General features: G+C 42.7%; 1 protein-coding gene across 2 annotated transcripts in view; it reads left to right on the top strand.

Annotated features, from left to right (window-relative positions):
- The window catches only part of LOC126183477 (scaffold attachment factor B2-like), a 166,379-nt gene that overhangs the window by 42,109 nt on the left and 105,053 nt on the right, over positions 1-19,217 (top strand). For both annotated transcript variants that reach the window (XM_049925505.1, XM_049925498.1), the window contains exons 3-4: positions 9,946-10,313; positions 10,403-10,525. In XM_049925505.1, coding sequence (XP_049781462.1) covers positions 9,946-10,313; positions 10,403-10,525 — 491 coding nt within the window. The remainder of the gene's footprint in view (positions 1-9,945; positions 10,314-10,402; positions 10,526-19,217) is intronic.

Genomic DNA, 19,217 nt, shown 5'->3' with positions numbered 1-19,217 from the left:
TGAGTCCATCAAACATAAGAGAATTTACGCGGAAAATATTAGGGTTTTTTTTCCTTCCTTCTGAGATGGTGAAGTAACCAGTGCTGGACCACTTGGTATGGATTGACCCAGGGGCAATATGAAGCAGCAATATTTCTTGATGTAGAAATAGGGTGGAACACTACCTCATAATGAAATGATAGTCAGTAATTATACTAAAAGATGATGGGTCAGGGTCACATCTTAGGCTCCTACCCAGTTAGCTGACTGTGTGTGGGGTGCACACAAAAGTTTTTTTTAGATTAGGTGACTCTTCGTGCAATCCAAATAACAATAGTTGTAGGAAACCCCCCAAGAATCTGTGTAAGAACAAAAGAAACACCTCCCACAGTGAGTGTGTTATTAAAATCCTAGTGGTTAACTTCTGAAGCATTTGCCAACAAGTTGCTAAAGTTCAAAGTGCCCCTGAAAAGCAATGAAGTTCACATAGTAATAGGTACAGGAAGCTGGTTGAAACCAGAAATTGATAGCTGTGAGATTTTTGTTGAAAATTTAAGTGTATATCAAAAGGATAGGCTAATGGGAAATGGATGTGGTGTGTTTGTTGCAGTAAACAAAACAAAAAACTTGAATCCACCCAGATAGAAATTGCAGCTACGTTTGAGATTGTTTGGGTAGTTCCCTGTATCAGGTATGGGTACAAAATAGCAATTGGATCCTTCTATTGCCTACCAGAATCATATCATATATTGTAACTGTAAACATTAGAGAAAATCTCAGCTTCTACATGAGTTCCGCAGTCATACAGTTATTGTTGGTGGAGACTTCGATTATCCAACAATCAATTGGGAAAATTACAGTTTTGGTAGTGGTGGAGGAGATGAGACATCCTGTAAAACAATACAAAATGCCTTCTCTGAAAACTATCTAGAATAGATAGGTAGGAACCCCACTATTGGATCTAATAGCAACAAATAGACTGACCTCTTTGAGGGTGTCCACATTGAAACTGTTATCAGTGACCATGATGTGACTGTGGGAACAATGGTTACCAAAGTACAGAGGGCAACTAAAACAAGCAGGAAGTTACATGTGTTCAGTAAACTAGATAATAATCGGTAGTGTCATATCTCAGTGAGAAACTTGACACTTTCAGCACAGCAGCAGCAGCATGTAGAGGAACTATGGCTCAGGTTTAAAAGATTAGTTGACCATGCACTGAATAGATAGGAACCCAGTAGAACTGTAAAGAAACTTCTAAAGAAACAGATATTAATACATAATGGGTGTAAAACAAAGCATAGGGCAGTAGATAAAGATGCCGAATGAAACAAGTTTGGCTGTCAAGAGGACAATGTGTGGAACCTTCAGTGGCTACCATAGCATTATATTGTCAAATGATTTTTCACAAAACCCAGAGAAATTCTGGTCGTATGTAAAGGCTGTTAGTGGCATAAATGTTAGTGTCCAGTCCCCAGTGATTGAGATAGGAACTGATATTGAATATAGCAGAGCAAAAGTTGAAACGTCTCTCTGTTTTCAAATGTTCCCTTTACCAAAGAAACCCAGGAGAATTTCCCCAATTCAATCCTCATACCACTGAAAAGATGAGTGAAATAACGGTTAGTGTCGGTGGTATTCAGGAATGGTTGAAAACATTGAAACTGAATACAGCTCTAGGGCCCAATGGAATCACTGTCAGATTCTATATTATGGAGGAAGGGCACATAGACTTCATTGGTAAGGAGGACACAGAATGTTATCTTGCATGGAGAGTCAGTCAGATGTAGAAGTAACTTCGGGTGTGCCCCAGAGAAATTTTCGAGACGGTGCAGTTACCTGTAATGAAATACTGTGTGAAAGAAGCTGCATAAATATTAGTCAGAACTTAAGATTTCAGGGTGGTGCAAAGATTAGCAACTTCCTGTAAATGTTCAAAAATGTAAAATTATGCACTTTCACAAAATGAAAATATATGGTATCCTATGACTGTAACATCAATGAGTAACAGGTGGAATCAGCAACCTCACAAATACCTGGGTGAAGCACTTTGCAGGGATATGAGTTGGGATGATCATAAAGGAGTAAAGCAGACGTTAGACTGGTGAAATGCAGTCAGTCTATAAACGAGATTGCTTAAAAATCATTCGTGTGACTGGTTCTGGAATATTGTTAAGTGTGTGGGACCCATAGAAAATGGGACTAACGGGGCATCTTGAATGTATACAGACAAGGGCAGTACAAATTGTCAAAGATTTGTTTGGCCCATGGAAGAGCGTTACAGTGATACTAAAGAAACTGAACTGGCAGACTCTTGAAGACAGACCTAAACTCTCTCGAGAAAGTCTACTAACAAACTTTCTAGAACCAGCTCTAAATGATGGTTCTAAGAGTATCTGTATCAATCATATAAGGATGAGGAAGACAAGGTTAAAATAATTACTGTATGTACAGAAGTACACGCAATCATTCTTCTCGCACTCCAAACATGACTGTAACAAAGAAACCTTAATAAGTGGGCCCAAAGGGACGTACTCTCTGCCATGCACTTCGCAGTGGTTTCCAGAATACAGATGTGGATGTATGTGTAAAACGTGGTCCCACACAGCCACCCTTCATTGCCTAATATAGCTAAGGAGCTTTTGAATTGATACCAGAAAATGGACCCCCCCAGGGGCTCAGCATTCATTTGCTGAGTACGGGCTTGGCGACCCCCGGGGTCCTGAGCTGGGGACTGGTCAGCACCGCCAGTCTCCTGTCACCGTAACCCCTGGAAATGCTTCAGCGACCACCGTATGGTGCGGCGGTGGAATGTTGTGTGCTGTGGGGAATGGTAATCTTGGCTTGACCGCCTGGATTGCGAGGAAGGCCAATCTCTATAAAAACCCCTCAATCTTACGGTGTGCTCCGCGCCTATAAGGTGCATGGCTGTTGGAGTGGAACAGTCGCAAGCTGGCAACCTCTGGGGCACCTGCCACATCCCAGTTGTATTAGGCTTACTCAGGCACGCGGGGCTCTGTCTGAGCGGACCTTTAGTTCCCTAGCTGCTCGTGGAACCGCAATGGACCCTTCGACCTCTACATTTCCCCCTACTAGTGGAGTGGGTGGGCCACTGGTAGGAAAACACACCCAATCGAAAAAGCGACTTTGTGCTGCGAGTCCTCCAGCGCCTGGTGTTGCTAGAGATTTATCAGACTGTCGTAACAGAGCATATGCTGATAACCAGAATGTGTTTTTGATTATTAAATGGAAGGAGGGTAGCTTTGAGAGGGTTTCTCCCTTTTACATCCACAAGGGTCTTGAGGGAATTGCAGGAACACTGAAATCTGTGAAGCGACTGCGCAATGGGACTCTGTTAGTTGAGACTTCTAGTTCCCATCAAGTCGCTTCTCTTCGGAAAGCAACGTGCCTCAGGGAGTACGCTATCGAGACCGAGCTCCACTCCACTTTGAACTATAGTAAGGGTGTTGTGACATGTAGGGACTTGGTGGATATCCCCACAGACGAGTTAAAATCTGAGTGGGCTGACGAAGGTATTGTTGACGTGCAGCATATTATGAAACGAGTCGATGGGAACCTAGTCAAATCAGACTCGTTTATTCTCACGTTCAGTTGCCCAAGACTCCCAGAGCATGTTAAAGCGGGGTTCTTACGTTTGCCAGTACGGCCATATTTCCCCAACCCAATGCGCTGTTTTAAATGTCAGCACTTTGGGCATACTACGTTGGGGTGCAATGGGATAGCCATTTGTGGTAAATGTGGTCAGCCTGCCCATGAAGGAGCTGATTGTTCATAGCCTGTGAAGTGTGTGAATTGCTCCGGGAGTCACCCTGTCTGGAGCTGGGTCTGCTCCATCTATCTCGAAGAACGGAAGATACAGGAGATCAAAACATCTAACAAGAGGAGGCCGCCAATTGTGAAATTCAGATTCGATTCATACTGTGCATCGTATAAGCTCATGGCCAGAGGTGTAATGTGGCAAAGCACCAAGATGCAATTCTCAGCCGTTGTCGAGAAAATTGACAGTTAAAAGAAACGGTTGCGGTGAAATACTCTCTACGCTTAATAATTTTCTACAGCGTCGTGGCGCAGCGGTATGTGCTCGGGTTCGTAATCCGAAGGTCGCCGGGTCGAATCTTGCGCCATGCAACTTTTTCTTATTATTTGTTTTTTTGTAATTCAAATGTACACACACACACACACACACACACACACACACACACACACACACACACACACACACACAATCCATCGTCCACCACCAATTGTCTTCTCCGAATTTTGCCGATATGATACGATACGCGTGGTATACATCAAACCTGACGAACGATAGAACAACTTTTCAGAATGTCGATCAGGTGTGTTTCCCAACAGATAATTTAAAATACAATAGTTCTTGTAAAAACGCATCGTTTATCAGATGTGCTCGAAGTCGTGCTGTTTTCTGCTTTCCATGTTTCTATGATAACTGTCACTCTGGTTCGTGTGATATTCCAGCTTCTTCTGGTCACTAATTGTTAATTATGTGCGAGTTTATACCTAACTTATCAATAAATTGTATCCACTTGAATATTATTTGTGATATTGTGTTTTATTTCAAGTTTTATTTTTCCACGACAAACGACTTTCAACAACTTATTATATGCATAATTATTGCAACTGTCGATTTTCTCGACAACGGCTGAGAAGTGCATCTTGGTGCTTTGCCACATTACACCTCTGGCCATTAACTTTTATTATGCGCAGTATGAATCGAAACGGAATTTCACAATTGGCGGCCTCCCCTTGTAAGCGCCTCCCCTATGGTGAGGCCAAGAAGCTCTTTAAGGCCATGCAGCCTCCTGTGTTTACATCATCTTTCGCTTCCACTCTGAAAAAACCGGTGCAGTTGGCCACTGTTGCTACGCAAATGGAGATTGCTAGTGTTAGCACTAATACCTGCGTTTGCCAGGGCACTTGTGCTGCTGCGGTTGTTTTGAAACCTACTGCTTTCCCCCGCTACGTCGGACAAGGCTGTGGTTGCTGACATTGGGGTACTTCCTGCCTCTTCCCATATGGCGCCTTCTGCCCAGGTGAGTAAAGCTCCAACTGTTGACAAGGTTCTGCATTCTAAGCCTCCCAAGACGAAGACGCCGAAGGTGAAGGTTTCACCACCTGAGGAGACTAGTCAGGGTCGGTCTGATGACGAGGCCATCGTACTGTCTGACATCTCCCTTGGGTCGTCATCGGAGCTGATGGACATTGATGCGACCGGGGCGGTCTTCTTGCCCCAGGAATAAATCTCCGGCCAGTACAGGCTCTCCTCCAAAGCACAGAGGCAGGGTGAAAGTTCAGCCACCCTGATCACTGGCTCCCATATTACAGTGGAACCTGAATGGCTTCAGGGCGCCTGTGGCCGAATTACAACTCCTTGTTCGAGAGTGCCCTTTGTGCTTATGTCTCCAAGAGACAAATGTTCGGGCCACTGATGCTCCTTCTTTACGGGGCTATACCGTATATCGAAAAGATGATCTGATGGGGGAAAGGGCAAAGGGTGGTGTTGCGGTTTTTGTCCGTGACATGCACCCGTCATCTGAGCTCCTTCTCATTACAGACTTGCAAGCAGTTGCAGTTGACCTTCTTGTGGGTCGGAGGCTCACAGTCTGTTCAGTTTACTTACCACCTCAGGATGCAATAGACTCTGAGGCTCTCACAGACCTTATTAGCCAACTCCCCTGCCCATTTCTTCTTCTGGTGGACTTCAATGCTCATAATGTCTTATGGGGCTCTCCGATTACTTGCCCCAGGGCTCGCGTTCTGGAAAGCCTCTGATGTCTGAAGAACTGTGCATTCTGAATTCTGGTGCTCCCACTCATTTGTGTACTGCTTCCGGGTCGTCATCAGCTATTGACCTTTCCTTTTGCTCTCCAGCACTTGCGGATTCTGCTCTGTGGGAGGTTGCTGCTGACCTCCCTTCTAGTGACCACTTCCCCCTTTGGATTCGTCTCCTGGATGAGGCTGTGGCATTACCAGTGCCGCCCCGGTGGCACCTCTGCAGAGCTGACTGGACACTTTTCAGCCAACTGGCTGTTTTGGAACACCGCGCCAGCGTCCACGAATGGGTTGACCATGTTACAGCCGTGATCTCCCATGCTGCTGAATTGTCAATCCCACGGTCATCCGGTCATCCCAAGAGGCGTCCTGTCCCTTGGTGGACTAATGAGTGCTGCTCAGCCATCCGAGCCCGCCGTGCAGCTCTGTGCCACTTCAAGTGCCATCCCTCAGCTGACAATCTTGCGGCCTTTTGGGTGGCAAGGGCCAAGGCACGGCGAGTGATTAAAGAGAGCAAACGACGGTCATGGCAATTGTTCTTGAACTCCATCTCCCGCTCCACTTGTTCTACGAAAGTATGGGAAGCCATCAGGAAGATTTCCGGGAAACTCAACCAACTACCTGTCACGGCTTGGCTGCATCAGGGATGTCTCCTCACGGCGCCGAGAGACATTGCCCAGACACTGGCCATGCATTTTGCGGAATCTACCGCCACTATTGACTGTGATCCAGATTTCTGCCGCTACCGCACTGCCATCGAGAGGAGTCACTTGGACTTCCGGTCTCCAAATTCTGAACCCTACAACTGCCCCTTCACAATGTGGGAACTGGATTCGGCGCTGTCTGTGGCTCATGATACTGTGCCTGGTCATGATCAAATCCAGTACAGCATGCTGCAGCACTTGTTGCTGCCATCCAAGGAAGTTCTCCTGAATTGTTTTAATATGATATGGTTATCCGGGGCTTTCCCTGACTCGTGGAGGGAGGCGATTTTGATTCCCCTCCTCAAACCAGGGAAGGAACGAACGCATCCCAGTAGTTATCGAAGTATTGCTTTGACGAGCTTGTCGGGAAGACGTTGGAACGCATGTTCAACCGTCGCCTGGTTTGGCTGCTCGAGTCCAGGCAGCTCCTTAGCCCCTCTCAGTGTGGCTTTCGGAGTGTCGTTCAACTATAGACAACTTGACCCTGCTTGAGGCGGCCATCCAGCAGGCCTTCCATGTAACCAGCATTGTCTAGGTGTATTCTTTGACATTAATAAGGCGTATGACACTACTTGGCGCCACCTTATCCTCAATCAACTCCATCAGTGGGGGCTTTCGTGGCCATCTCCCCATCTTCATTCGGTCCTTTCTTTCCCACCGCCTCTTTTGATATCGGGTTGGTAATGTGCTATCAGAATTGTACGTGCAGGAGAATGGCGTTCCTCAGGGAAGCGTTTTAAGTGTCACCCTCTTTGCCGTCGCCATTAACAGTATCACGGCCACTATCCGGAGTCCTGCCCAATGCTCCTTGTTTGTGGACGATTTTGCTGTTTTCTGTTCTTCCTCCAGTCTTGTCACTGCTAGTTGGCAGTTGCAGCTTACGATAAAGCGATTAGAGGCATGGACTGCGAAGACGGGTTTTACCTTTTCTGCAGACAAATGTGTGTGTGTTCATTTTAATCGTTCTCGACGTCTTTTTACCTCCCCTGAATTGCATCTGAGGGACACCATTCTTTTTTTTAGAGACACTAAGAGGTTCCTGGGCCTCACTTTTGATTCCAAGTTGTCATGGTTGCCTCACCTTAAAGACCTGAATATTTTGAAGTGTCTAAGCCATTGGTCCTGGGGAGCAGATCGGGTGCGTCTGCTGCAGTTTTATAGGGCTTTCGTCTAATCGCGTCTTGACTATGGTTGCACCATGTATGGGTCAGGAAGGCGTTCGTATCTGAAGATTCTTGATGCAGTACACCATGAGGGTATCAGGCTGGCCACTGGTGCCTTCCGTACCAGTCCCATCCCCAGCTTGTGTGCTGAGGCAGGGGAACCGCCGCTCGCCATCCGGCGGAAACTCATCATGGTGCGACGGGTGTGTCAATTCCTTACCTGTCCTGCCTCCCCTGCGTACCCTACCATTGCCCGACCGCCTATGGAACGTCTCTTTTTCCAGTCGTCCCAGGGCAACGAGACCATTTGGGATTCGTGCCAAGCATATGCTTGAGTCCCTTGGTGTGGAGCGTGTGGCCCCCCCAACGCCAAGGTTTTACCCGCCTGCCTTCCTGGTTGCTCCAGAGGCCCAGCGTCCTTTTAGACTTGTCAGAGTACCGGAGGAGCTGCACTCCTGCGTTTGTTTTTACCTCCTTATTTTCCAATATTTTACACCAGCATCCCGACCATGTACCAGTATTTACGGATGGCTCTAAACAGGGGGACTCTGTTGGTTGTGCTGTTGTTTTCCCTGATCGAGTCGTCAAGTTACGGCTTCCTGCGGCGTTTACCATCTTTGATGCCGAATTGTTTGCGATCTTGCGGGCATTGGAGCAGATGAGATGTGTTACCAGTCTTAAGTTTCTCATCTGTTCCGACTCCCTGAGTGCCCTTCAGACCATGCAACACTTGTACCCAGCGGATACGGTCATCCAGAACATCCATGATGCCTTACTCCACCTGCAACGGCAGGGGAAGGAGGTGACCTCCTGCTGGGTGCCAGGGCACGTGGGTATTAGGGGAAATGAACTGGCGGATGTGGCTGCCAAAGATGCATGTTCCTCCCCCACGTTGTTGAATGTGCCGTCCCCGTCCATGCTGTTACCTCCCTCCTGCGTTTTCGTGTTATGCGTCAATGGGAAGAGGAGTTGCTGGCAGTCGGTGAAAATAAGCTGCGTCTGGTCAAGGCCACAACGTGGCCATGGCGTACGTCCTACCAGTCATGCAGGCGGGATGAGGTTCTCCTCACTCGCCTCCGCTTAGGGCACAGTCCCTTAACGCATGGGTTTCTACTCCGGCGGGAGGACCCCCAAATCTGCAGTGCTTGTGGCGTCCAGATTACTGTCCACCACATTTTACTTGACTGCCTTTTATTCTCTGACCAGAGGGCGGTGGTTTCTTTGCCACCGGATTTGCCCTCTATTTTGCAAGACGACGCAACGACTGTGGTTAAGGTCTTACGGTTTTGTGTCCTGTGCAATTTGTTGCCTCGGATTTTAGGGGGAGGGTTTTAATGTGTGCTGGGTGACTGCCTCACCCAGGTTTTAGGTAAGATGTCCGCCAGTTACGATTACCTCCTTGTTTCCCTTCGGTTTCTGTTCTCTTTTCCTTGTTTCCTTTCCTTTTTTAGGGCTTTTTTCTCCTCTTGTTTTGCCTCTGTATGTGAGGATTTGGAAGTGCATTAGCCGTTCTCCTTGTTTGCTGTCCGTCTTAGTCCCTTCACTGCATGTGTTCCCGTTTTTATGCTTTTGGGCGCTGATGACCACGCTGTTTAGCGCCCGTAAACCTCACACACACACATACACACACACACACACACACACACACACACACACACACACACACACACACACACACACACACACACACACACACACAGAAAATGGATTCCTGTAAAGGAGAGTTCTTAAATGTCACCCTTATTTCAGTAGCCACTAAGAATATTGTCCAATCTCGAATGCTGTCCAATGCTTCCTGCTCGTGTGAACAGTTTTCAGTCTTCTGCTATTTCCCTAGTCTTGGAATTACTGCTCGACAGCTACAGGCTTGAAGTATTGTTTAAAATCATAGACTACAGATTTTCTGTGGGTAAATGTTTGTGCTAATTTACATCAACCCCAGTATTATGTGAACTGCAGGACTAACACATCTCAAATAGGTCTTACTTAAACAATAGTTCGTCATTGACTAGTAGTCAACCAATCAGTTATATTTATCCTATTGACCAATTGTACTTGCTCCATATAGCATGTGGGTTTTTTAAGCAGTGAAAAGTATGGCACATTCTCCTCCTCTTAGTATGTTAAATTTTATCTGATTTTTCTTGTATTTTTCTGTACAGTTATGAAATTTTATCTTTTAGGGAAATTGCTAAAACCAGAGGATGTGTTTATGTATCTTAATTGTCAGTTCATTAGGTCGCAGAAGGAAGACAAAACTGGTTTAATTACAAATCTGTTCTTTACAGAACGTGGTGAACAAGATGCTGAATCTCAGGATGGAAACAGTGCTGATTTGGATGATGATGTAAAAGATAAAGATGAAGAGGACGATGATGAAGAAGATGGAGATGCAGATGCTCAAGAAACAGAAAGTGCAGAGAAGGAAGTTACAAACACATCATCGAAAGGAGAGCCATCTGTGACTGATAATGCAGAAAGTGCAGGAGAGGGAAATGGCAAAGAGACAGAATTAGAAGAAAAACCCAATGGAAAAGCGAATGGTGAGACTACGGAAGGAGGAGTCACCGTGCATCCTGGAGGAGGAGCGAGAGGAGGAGGGGGAGAAGAAGAAGAAGACATAACAAAACCATGTAAATTGGCAGAAAAGGAACCTGTTAGTATGACACGTTGGCTGTTGTATTTTATTTCTCATGTGTACAGAGGATTGGAGCAGTCCATTATAGTTAAAATTTTCTTTATTAGGAGGTGAATGTTTCGCAGCATTCTGAACATGAAAAGCAGGTGCCTGAAGCTAACTCGGCTGATAATGAAGATTCAATAAATCTGACAATAGGAGAAGATGAAGAGAAGCTTTTGGCTGAAGAGGTAAGAAGTTATTACTGTGATTTTTAGTTCCTGTGCTGCCTGCAGGAGAGAATATCCAGTATAGTTGCAGTTTGATTTTGACAGGAGTTAAGAGCTCATCTCTCCCCCACCCCCTCCCACCTGATTTCTAAGTGTAGTGTGCTGTACCGTTGCACATGCTATAATATGGAGGTCATTCATTAAAATTACGTTTATCAATTGGCATTTATCATCATTTTGCTCCTGTCTGTGAGGCAGCATCAAGGGTAACCGCAGCCATGGTCTCAGAGCCGATAGTCCATGCTGCTGCAAACGTCGTCGAACCGTTCGTACAGACTGTTATCGTCTTGCAAATGTCCCCATCTGTTGACTCAGGGGTCGAGATGTGGCTGCACAATCTGTTACTGCCATGCAGATAAGATGCCTGTCATCTCGACTGCTAGTGATACGAGGCCGTTGGGATCCAGCACGGCGTCCCGTATTATCTTTCTGAACCCACCGATTCCATATTCTGCTAACAGTCATTGGATCTCGACCAACGCGAGCAGCAGTGTCGTGATACGATAAACCGCAGTCGCGATAGGCTACAATCCGACCTTTATCAAATTCGGAAACGTGATAGTACGCATTTCTCCTCCTTACACAAGGCATCACAATGTTTCACCAGGTAACGCCGGTCAGCTGCTGTTTGTGTATGAGAAATCGGTTGGAAACTTTCCTCATGTCAGCACATTGTAGGTGTTGCCACCGGCGCCAACCTTGTGTGAATGCTCTGAAAAGCTAATCATTTGCATATTACAGCATCTTCTTCCTGTCGGTAAAATTTCACGTCTGTAGCAAGTCATCTTCGTGATGTAGCAATTTTAATGGCCAGTGGTGTACGTCTCGTCATTGTACAATTCATCATTATTTTTTGTGAATAATCCACATCTCCTTTTTTCTAGTTATATATTGCACACAATTTTCCTGTTTTGTTGATTGGCTCATTTTCAACATAGCTGGTGACATTTCCAGAAGGGAAATGTATTTCTCTGATTCAGATAAGGAAGAAGATAAAAGATTACCAGACAACTGGCTGTAATTAATATACCTTTAGTGGGTTCAGTATTCAACAGTAAATGGTGAAATCCCTGGAGTATGCTTTTGCATCACACACTGCTCATTAAAAGAAATTACCCTATGTTTAAGTTCGAAATTTTCAATTAGAATATGTCAGGTGTGCTGGAGTTTTGTTGAATTTCATTTTATTCTCTTTAAAAATAAAATGACTTCCGAAGCTTTAATGTTTCTCTGCTCGTCTGTTTATATGTCTGAACTGCAACTGCTCACGTCATTACAGGTTAGTTGGACTGCTGGCTGGGCAGTGCTGTCCCAAGTGTAATAGACCGGTAAAGCTGTTGTCCCGCATTATCACTCAGTCTGTACGCTTGTAACACAGAAAAAAACACATCCTTATGATCGTACTTGACTACTGGTCTCAGCTCGGCTTCCACTCAACATGAAACGAAATCCAGTGAGATTCAAGCAAACGTGGAAGAATACATGTAATGTTCTCATCAGGTTTATTCTTATGATTAACAGAGTTTTTTATAGTACATTTTCCTTCTAATTGAATTATTTTTCATTGAAATTCTTACCAATAAAATGTGGAAAATGTCATACCCTTTTACTGCTGCCCCCATATAAACGAACAAGCATCAGGCTACATAACCAATTTTAATAAGTAATAAATTAATGCGAAAACAGATTGTTATTTAAATAACAACTGTTTTGACTGTTGTCCAGTTTTTAAAATCTTTTAGATCAACATATGTCTGTTTTACATACAAGAATGTGTCGTTTTACTCTGCAAGAGGGATCAGACAGGACAGATAGATGGCTTGTTTGCCTCATGAATTGTAGCAGTTTCGTATAATACTCAATAATATGCTTGTCGAATTCATCTTTGGGAGATTTGTAATGGTTATTAAAATGTTTAGCACCATTCTTAAAATGTCTGCATTGAGATTTGTACAATAAATCAAAATGTATCTTCACTGTCGTATTGCAGTGTGTGTATGCTCTTGGGAAAACACCAGAATTTTTCGGAATTCTGGAAATTTTTCGGAATTCTGGCAATTTTTCGGAATTCTGGGCAATGTTTCGGAATTCTGGGCAATTTTTCGGAATTCTGGGCAATTTTTCGGAATTCTGGGCAATTTTTCGGAATTCTGGGCAATTTTTCGGAATTCTGGGCAATTTTTCGGAATTCTGGGCAATTTTTCGGAATTCTGGGCAATTTTTCGGAATTCTGGGCAATTTTTCGGAATTCTGGGCAATTTTTCGGAATTCTGGGCAATTTTTCGGAATTCTGGGCAATTTTTCGGAATTCTGGGGAACTTTTCGGAATTCTGGGGAACTTTTCGGAATTCTGGGGAACTTTTCGGAATTCTGGGGAACTTTTCGGAATTCTGGGGAACTTTTCGGAATTCTGGGGAACTTTTCGGAATTCTGGGGAACTTTTCGGAATTCTGGGGAACTTTTCGGAATTCTGGGGAACTTTTCGATTTAGTTTTCAGGTAATTTTTTGTAATTTTGATTGGTAACTACTGATACTCTGATGAAGAATATTACTGTACCCCGCCACTGCAGAATGATGATAATGCAATAATAAAACATAAATGAGAGAAAAAACCTAAATAAAACTTCAGTTACAAGGGAAATGCGCCATTTAAACAACAAAATACCATGCACACACAAGCATCTCCCAGCAGCACGAAGACTGTGCAATACTTCGTAGCAACACACTGCTTATGATGAGTGAGATGTCAAAACTGTTTACAGTATGTTTGTTTGAGCAGTTGCCAGTGGGTGCATGCGCAAGTGAGTCGCGTATGAGCAGTACCTTGTATGGCCTCGGCTGCTTAAGTGTGATTGTTAGCAGTATCAGCAGTAGCAGCAAGCAGCCAGATGCTAATCGGAAAAAGTTTTCTGGCATGCCCTAGCTGCCAGATTTGCCCATGCAGAGCAGTCAGAGTTACCGTGATTAGGGGGTAGTCTCCTTGTGATCCTTGTTTACATTTAGTGTTTTTATTGTTTCCTCTTCATTCACAGCTCTCACGTCAAATGAAAACAAAATGATTTCTTTGGCTGGGAGCTCTCAAGTGAAATAAAATACATTCACATAATTACGGAATGCTAAAATATATTATTAGGTTGCTTTCTGATTTTATTTCCATGTTTTTCCAATCACCATTAATCACCTTGCAGAACAATGAAGTTAATTTTGTTAGTTTGTGAAAGGAATTAGGCTTTTATTACTCTTTCCCACTGAGACAGCGTATTTATTTGATAAGAAGTGCTTCATTCCACAGTAATGGCCAGCTCCAACTCTTTTCAGAATTTCAAGTGCACATTTTCACCTTGTGGCACATATGCCATTATGCCATAATAAAGAACCAAAAATGAAACAGTACAGTGCAGATACTTGAAGAAATTTTACATCTCGAAAACTGCACTGAAAAGCTTAATATGAGGTTGGACCTACTTGATTATGAATCTGGACGTACAAATATGCACCTCAAGCCAAATTATGCATTTTAGTACGGCTTACAAAATTATGATGGTCTTGGAGTATCCTCTGATTGTTTCTTTTATGATGTAATGTAAGATACCTATGAACGGGCTTCTTAAGTCATCGTTGCTTCACTTGCGCAGTAACGCATGTTTTCCGGCATGCTCTAGCAGTTGCTGAAATGAACCCATTTCTAACAGGTCTTGGGAAAATATTGTGAGAGGTGGTTTAAGTTAAGAAGTTTCACTTTCAGAGTAAAATTCCTTTTGTGCAAGGTGAATTACGTTGGTGTGAGAATGTGTGATGCATTTCTTAAATATCAGTGTTTGACTGTCGTTTAAAACGTAAAACTTAACACTTTGAAGACCAGCCACTTACAAGAATTTCGAGCCCAGAAGACTAGACATTTCTCATTTTAAATTTTAGTGGCACATGCGTGTGATGTATCTTACAGTGTAAAACACACACACACACACACACACACACACACACACACAAAAGACCAATATTATATGTGAAAGCTTAGCGTTTCTTGTAGCCACATTATGTACACTAATTTAAACCATTAACTTTTCCTATTTATGTGTTCGTGCTACTGAAGTGATGTTGCTATTGGCTGACTAAATCACTTGCCTTATGGTTTGAATATCTGCCGTTGTGGGCTGGTGAGATCACGCAACATGGTCTATGATTGGCTTACAAAAGGGTGTTGCTATTTCGATTTCAATGCTTCGGAAACTAATGTACTGTGTTTGGTGGAATTCGGATGTATACATTCATAACACGAAAATATGCAGCGTATCATAATACGAAAATATGCAGCAGACACGTTGCTGCACATAAGTTCTTTCCAAATTTATTATTATTATTTATTTTCATTTTTGTCTGTGTGTTGTTTTCTAAAGTGCCAGGCATATCTGCCCAGGCGTACTAAACATTTGATATTGGTAGTTTGTGGCATAATCCTTATCACTTCAGGCAGGGGGGTTACCTTCACAGTCTCGGATGTAAGTGAATTTAGCATATGTTAAAATTCAGAAGTAAGAAAAAACACGTAATATTTCTTTTCTCCAAAAAAATAGCTGCCCCAAGATACAGGGCTCCAAAGATGACAATGTGAACACTATTTTGAAGATGCGAATTTCGGTAAAATTTTTAAAATGCTGTTTCTCTGTAACAGTTCTCGATATTTTGTTTTACTGTCACCTTTTGAATTTTTTTAATAATTTGCAGAAAAAACTTTTTTCAAAGATGCCAATCCAGGAAAATTAATTTTTTTCTGTTTATTAGTACCATGTAGTACTATTTTCTCTGTAAATGAGAACTTCCACTTCGAAGGTGAACAGGTTTTATTTTGAAAAAAATCATTTTTTTTAACTTTCAAGGATAATGTATATCTTCACTGAAGTTGTTTCTTACTAATGCCTTTGTTACAATGTTTATTTCTAGTGTCTGTGTTGCAGTTATTTCTTACCACTTTCTTTGTTGCAGATACTTCTTATTACTTGTAGTCTCTTGTCAGTTTCTTTGTTTTGGTTGTTCACTGCAGGTTTCTGTATTGTTCAGTGCTAATTTATTTACTGAAGGGGCTTCTAAGAAATCTGAGATCATCCACTGAGTTGTGTGCTCTTGTGAGGAATTTGCCAGTTGACACAGTTGCAGTGTGTTTTGTGAAAAGGACTGTCTGAAATTTCTTCTGACTGGAGCCAAAGGAGAGTGAAGAGTGCCGACTATTTGCATATCCATATAAGAGGATATGTTGTTGTGGTGGTGGTTGTGGTCTTCAGTCCTGAGACTGGTTTGATGCAGCTCTCCATGCTACTTTGTCCTGTGCAAGCTTCTTCATCTCCCAGTACTTACTGCAGCCTACATCCTTCTGAATCTGCTTAGTGTATTCAGCTCTTGGTCTCCCTCTACAATTTTTGCCCTCCACTAATAAATTGGTGATCCCTTGATACCTTAGAACTTGTCCTACCAACCGATCCCTTCTTCTAGTCAAACACAGTCTTCTCCCCAATTCTATTCAATACCTCCTCATTAGTTCTGTGATATACCCATCTAATCTTCAGCATTCTTCTGTAACACCACATTTCGAAAGCTTCTGTTCTCTTCTTGTCTAAACTAGTTATCGTCCATGTTTCACTTCCATACATGGCTACACTCCATACAAATACTCTCAGAAACGACTTTCTGACATTTAAATCTATACTCGATGTTAACAAATTTTTCTTCTTCAGAAACGCTTTCCTTGCCATTGCCAGTCTACATTTTATATCCTCTCTACTTCAACCATCATCAGTTATTTTGCTCCCCAAATAGCAATACTCCTTTACTCCTTTAAGTGTCTCATTTCCTAATCTAATTCCCTCAGCATCACCCGACTTAATTCGACTACATTCCATTATCCTCGTTTTGCTTTTGTTGATGTTCATCTTATACCCTCCTTTCAAGACACTGTCCATTCCATTCAACTGCTCTTCCAAGTCCTTTGCTGTCTCTGACAGAATTACAATGTCATCGGCAAACCTCAAAGTTTTTATTTCTTCTCCATGAATTTTAATACCTACTCCGAACTTTTCTTTTGTTTCCTTTACGGCTTAATCAATATACAGATTAAATAGCATCGGGGAGAGGCTACAACCCTGTCTCACTCCCTTCCCAACCACTGCTTCCCTTTCATGCCCCTCGACTCTTATAACTGCCATCTGGTTTCTGTACAAATTGTAAATAGCCTTTCGCTCCCTGTATTTTACCCCTGCCACCTTCAGAATTTGAAAGAGTATTCCAGTCAACATTGTCAAAAGCTTTCTCTAAGTCTACAAATGCTAGAAACGTAGGTTTGCCTTTCCTTAATCTTTCTTCTAAGATAAGTCGTAGGGCACACAAGCCTCCCCACCAACGGCAAGGTTTATGGGTGGGGGGGGGGGGGGGGGGGGGAGATGATGATAAGAGCTTATGAGACAAACAAAAACAGACTTTGTTGAGGTTGGTATTAAGTGTTCTCATTTGAAGACCCTGTTTCAAAGTGAAGATGTTTCCAGTGACGACTTTTTGTGTCCTAAATGTTTTGACAAAATAAATGATAGTATCTGAACTAGGTGAAACCTCCCATGGTGCAGAAGATACAGATTTTGCATCAGTAGAGGAAGAATTAAATACCCTGGATCAGTCATCTACATAGGTAGGTGTTAGTCCTGTTAAGAAACCGTGAAGTAGTCATAAGCTCTATGAATCAAGAAAGCGCGGAGAAATTACTAAAGCTATGGATGAATACCCTACAGCAAAACTGACCACACTCTTCAAAGCAGAAATTCCATCTTCAGAAGAAAATAAGCCAAAGCACTCTTGCACCTCTTGCCAGGAGTTTTTCACAAATATCAATTCAGCTGTTGAATATTTTGCATGCTACAGTGGAAAGGTGCAAGTTTTAACTATTATTCCAGACACATTTTCAAAGAAAACTTCAAATGGTGGAAGATCAAAATTTTATGCACTACAGCCTAAGTGGGTGGTTTCACACCCACCTTGAGATGCCTCTTTACGTGTGTACTGCACGAATTTTGAACTTAGTAACTTTGAAGAACTTCCTGGAGCACGTGGCATATGACATCTTGGTTGGGCGTGTAAAGTTGTTAGTAGCCTGTGATGTAAAGTGAGAGACTTGTTTGTTTCAAGAATGTGGTGATTGCTCTGGAAGATGTAGCAGATACCTCTACAGACATGACATATGTGATATGGGAGGAAAATAAACTAATTAAGAATACTGTTGCCTTTGACAGTTCCATTGATGTACTTGGTAAATGGTCAGTGAAAGCAGTAACACACCAGCACCTGAAGTAATTGCAACACCACATTGCAGAAGTGAAAGGATGTGTATAGGCTGAAGAACTATGTTTAGTGCTTCACTGTGATTTTGCTGAGAACTGGTCTTTAATTCTCCCGCAAGAAGTAAAAGGGTGTCATTGGAGTAATGCCCAGGGTTCAATTTTTACAGGAGTGACGTTTTCAAAACAAGACCACAAGTGTTGTAGTTATATGTGATGACACAGGACATGACTCAGCACATGCTTGGCTAACAATGCGAAATTCTTCAAATGTAAATAGGGGCAGAAAGGTCATCATTATTTTTGATGGTGCTCCTAGTCATTTTAAAAATCGTTACCAGCTGTTTGAATTGAGTATGTTGCTTGTGCCAACTGACTGGGTATACAGTGCTCAGGGTGTATACAACCTGGGAGATCCGGGAAAATCCTGGGAATTATTTTCGTCCGGGAGAAAACCAGGAAAAATTCCAGATTTTTTTAGAATTATAGGAATTTTTCATTGTTTTAGTTTTCAGTTAAATTTTTGTAATCTTGACTGGGAAGAACCGATACTCTAACTAAGGATGTTACTGTATCCCACTACTGCAGAATAATACTGCAGCAATAAAACATGAACGAGAGAAAAAAACAAAAATAAAACTTAAATTGCAAAGTAAATGTGCCGTATACAGCAAGAAAACACAGTGCTGATAAGTGTCTGCCAACAGAAAAATATGTCAGAGGCTTTAGGAAGACTGTGCAATGCTTTATAACAACAAATTTTATCAATCTTTTCCACTGAGGCAGTCAATGTATTTGAAACGAAGTGTTTAATTCCACACTATTAGCTAGTTTCAACTGCTCACTGCATTACAAGTGCACATTTTCATCTTCAAGCACTAATGGCATTACGCTGTAATAAAGAACCAGACATGAGATAAGAGTGCTGGTACTAGGAGAAAATTTACATCCCGAAAACCACATTGAAAAGCTTAGTATCAGGTCAAGGCCTACTGCATTGGGACTCTGGATATACAAATGTGCACTTAAAGTATGCACTTTAAATGTACACATTTTAGTATGGTTCATGAAATTCCGATGCTCTTGGAGTATCCTCTGATATCTTGTTTCTTTTTGACATAATGTAAGATCTCTTAATCGTTTACACATACGGACATATGGGCTTCCTGCGTCATCGTAGCTGCGTAAACGCGGTGGCACCTGTTATCTGGCACTCGCTGGCAACTGCTGAAATGAACCTATTTCTAACATGTTGTGGGAAAATATTGTGTTTCAAAGAAAAGTTCCTTTTACGCAAGGTGAACTATGTGCGAGAATGTACGATGAATTTCTTAAA

This window comes from Schistocerca cancellata, chromosome 1, assembly GCF_023864275.1.
Source record: "Schistocerca cancellata isolate TAMUIC-IGC-003103 chromosome 1, iqSchCanc2.1, whole genome shotgun sequence".
NCBI classification, from domain to species: domain Eukaryota; kingdom Metazoa; phylum Arthropoda; class Insecta; order Orthoptera; family Acrididae; genus Schistocerca; species Schistocerca cancellata.
Note: the sequence above shows the minus strand (reverse complement) of the source record. Positions and strands in the feature narration are given on the sequence as shown.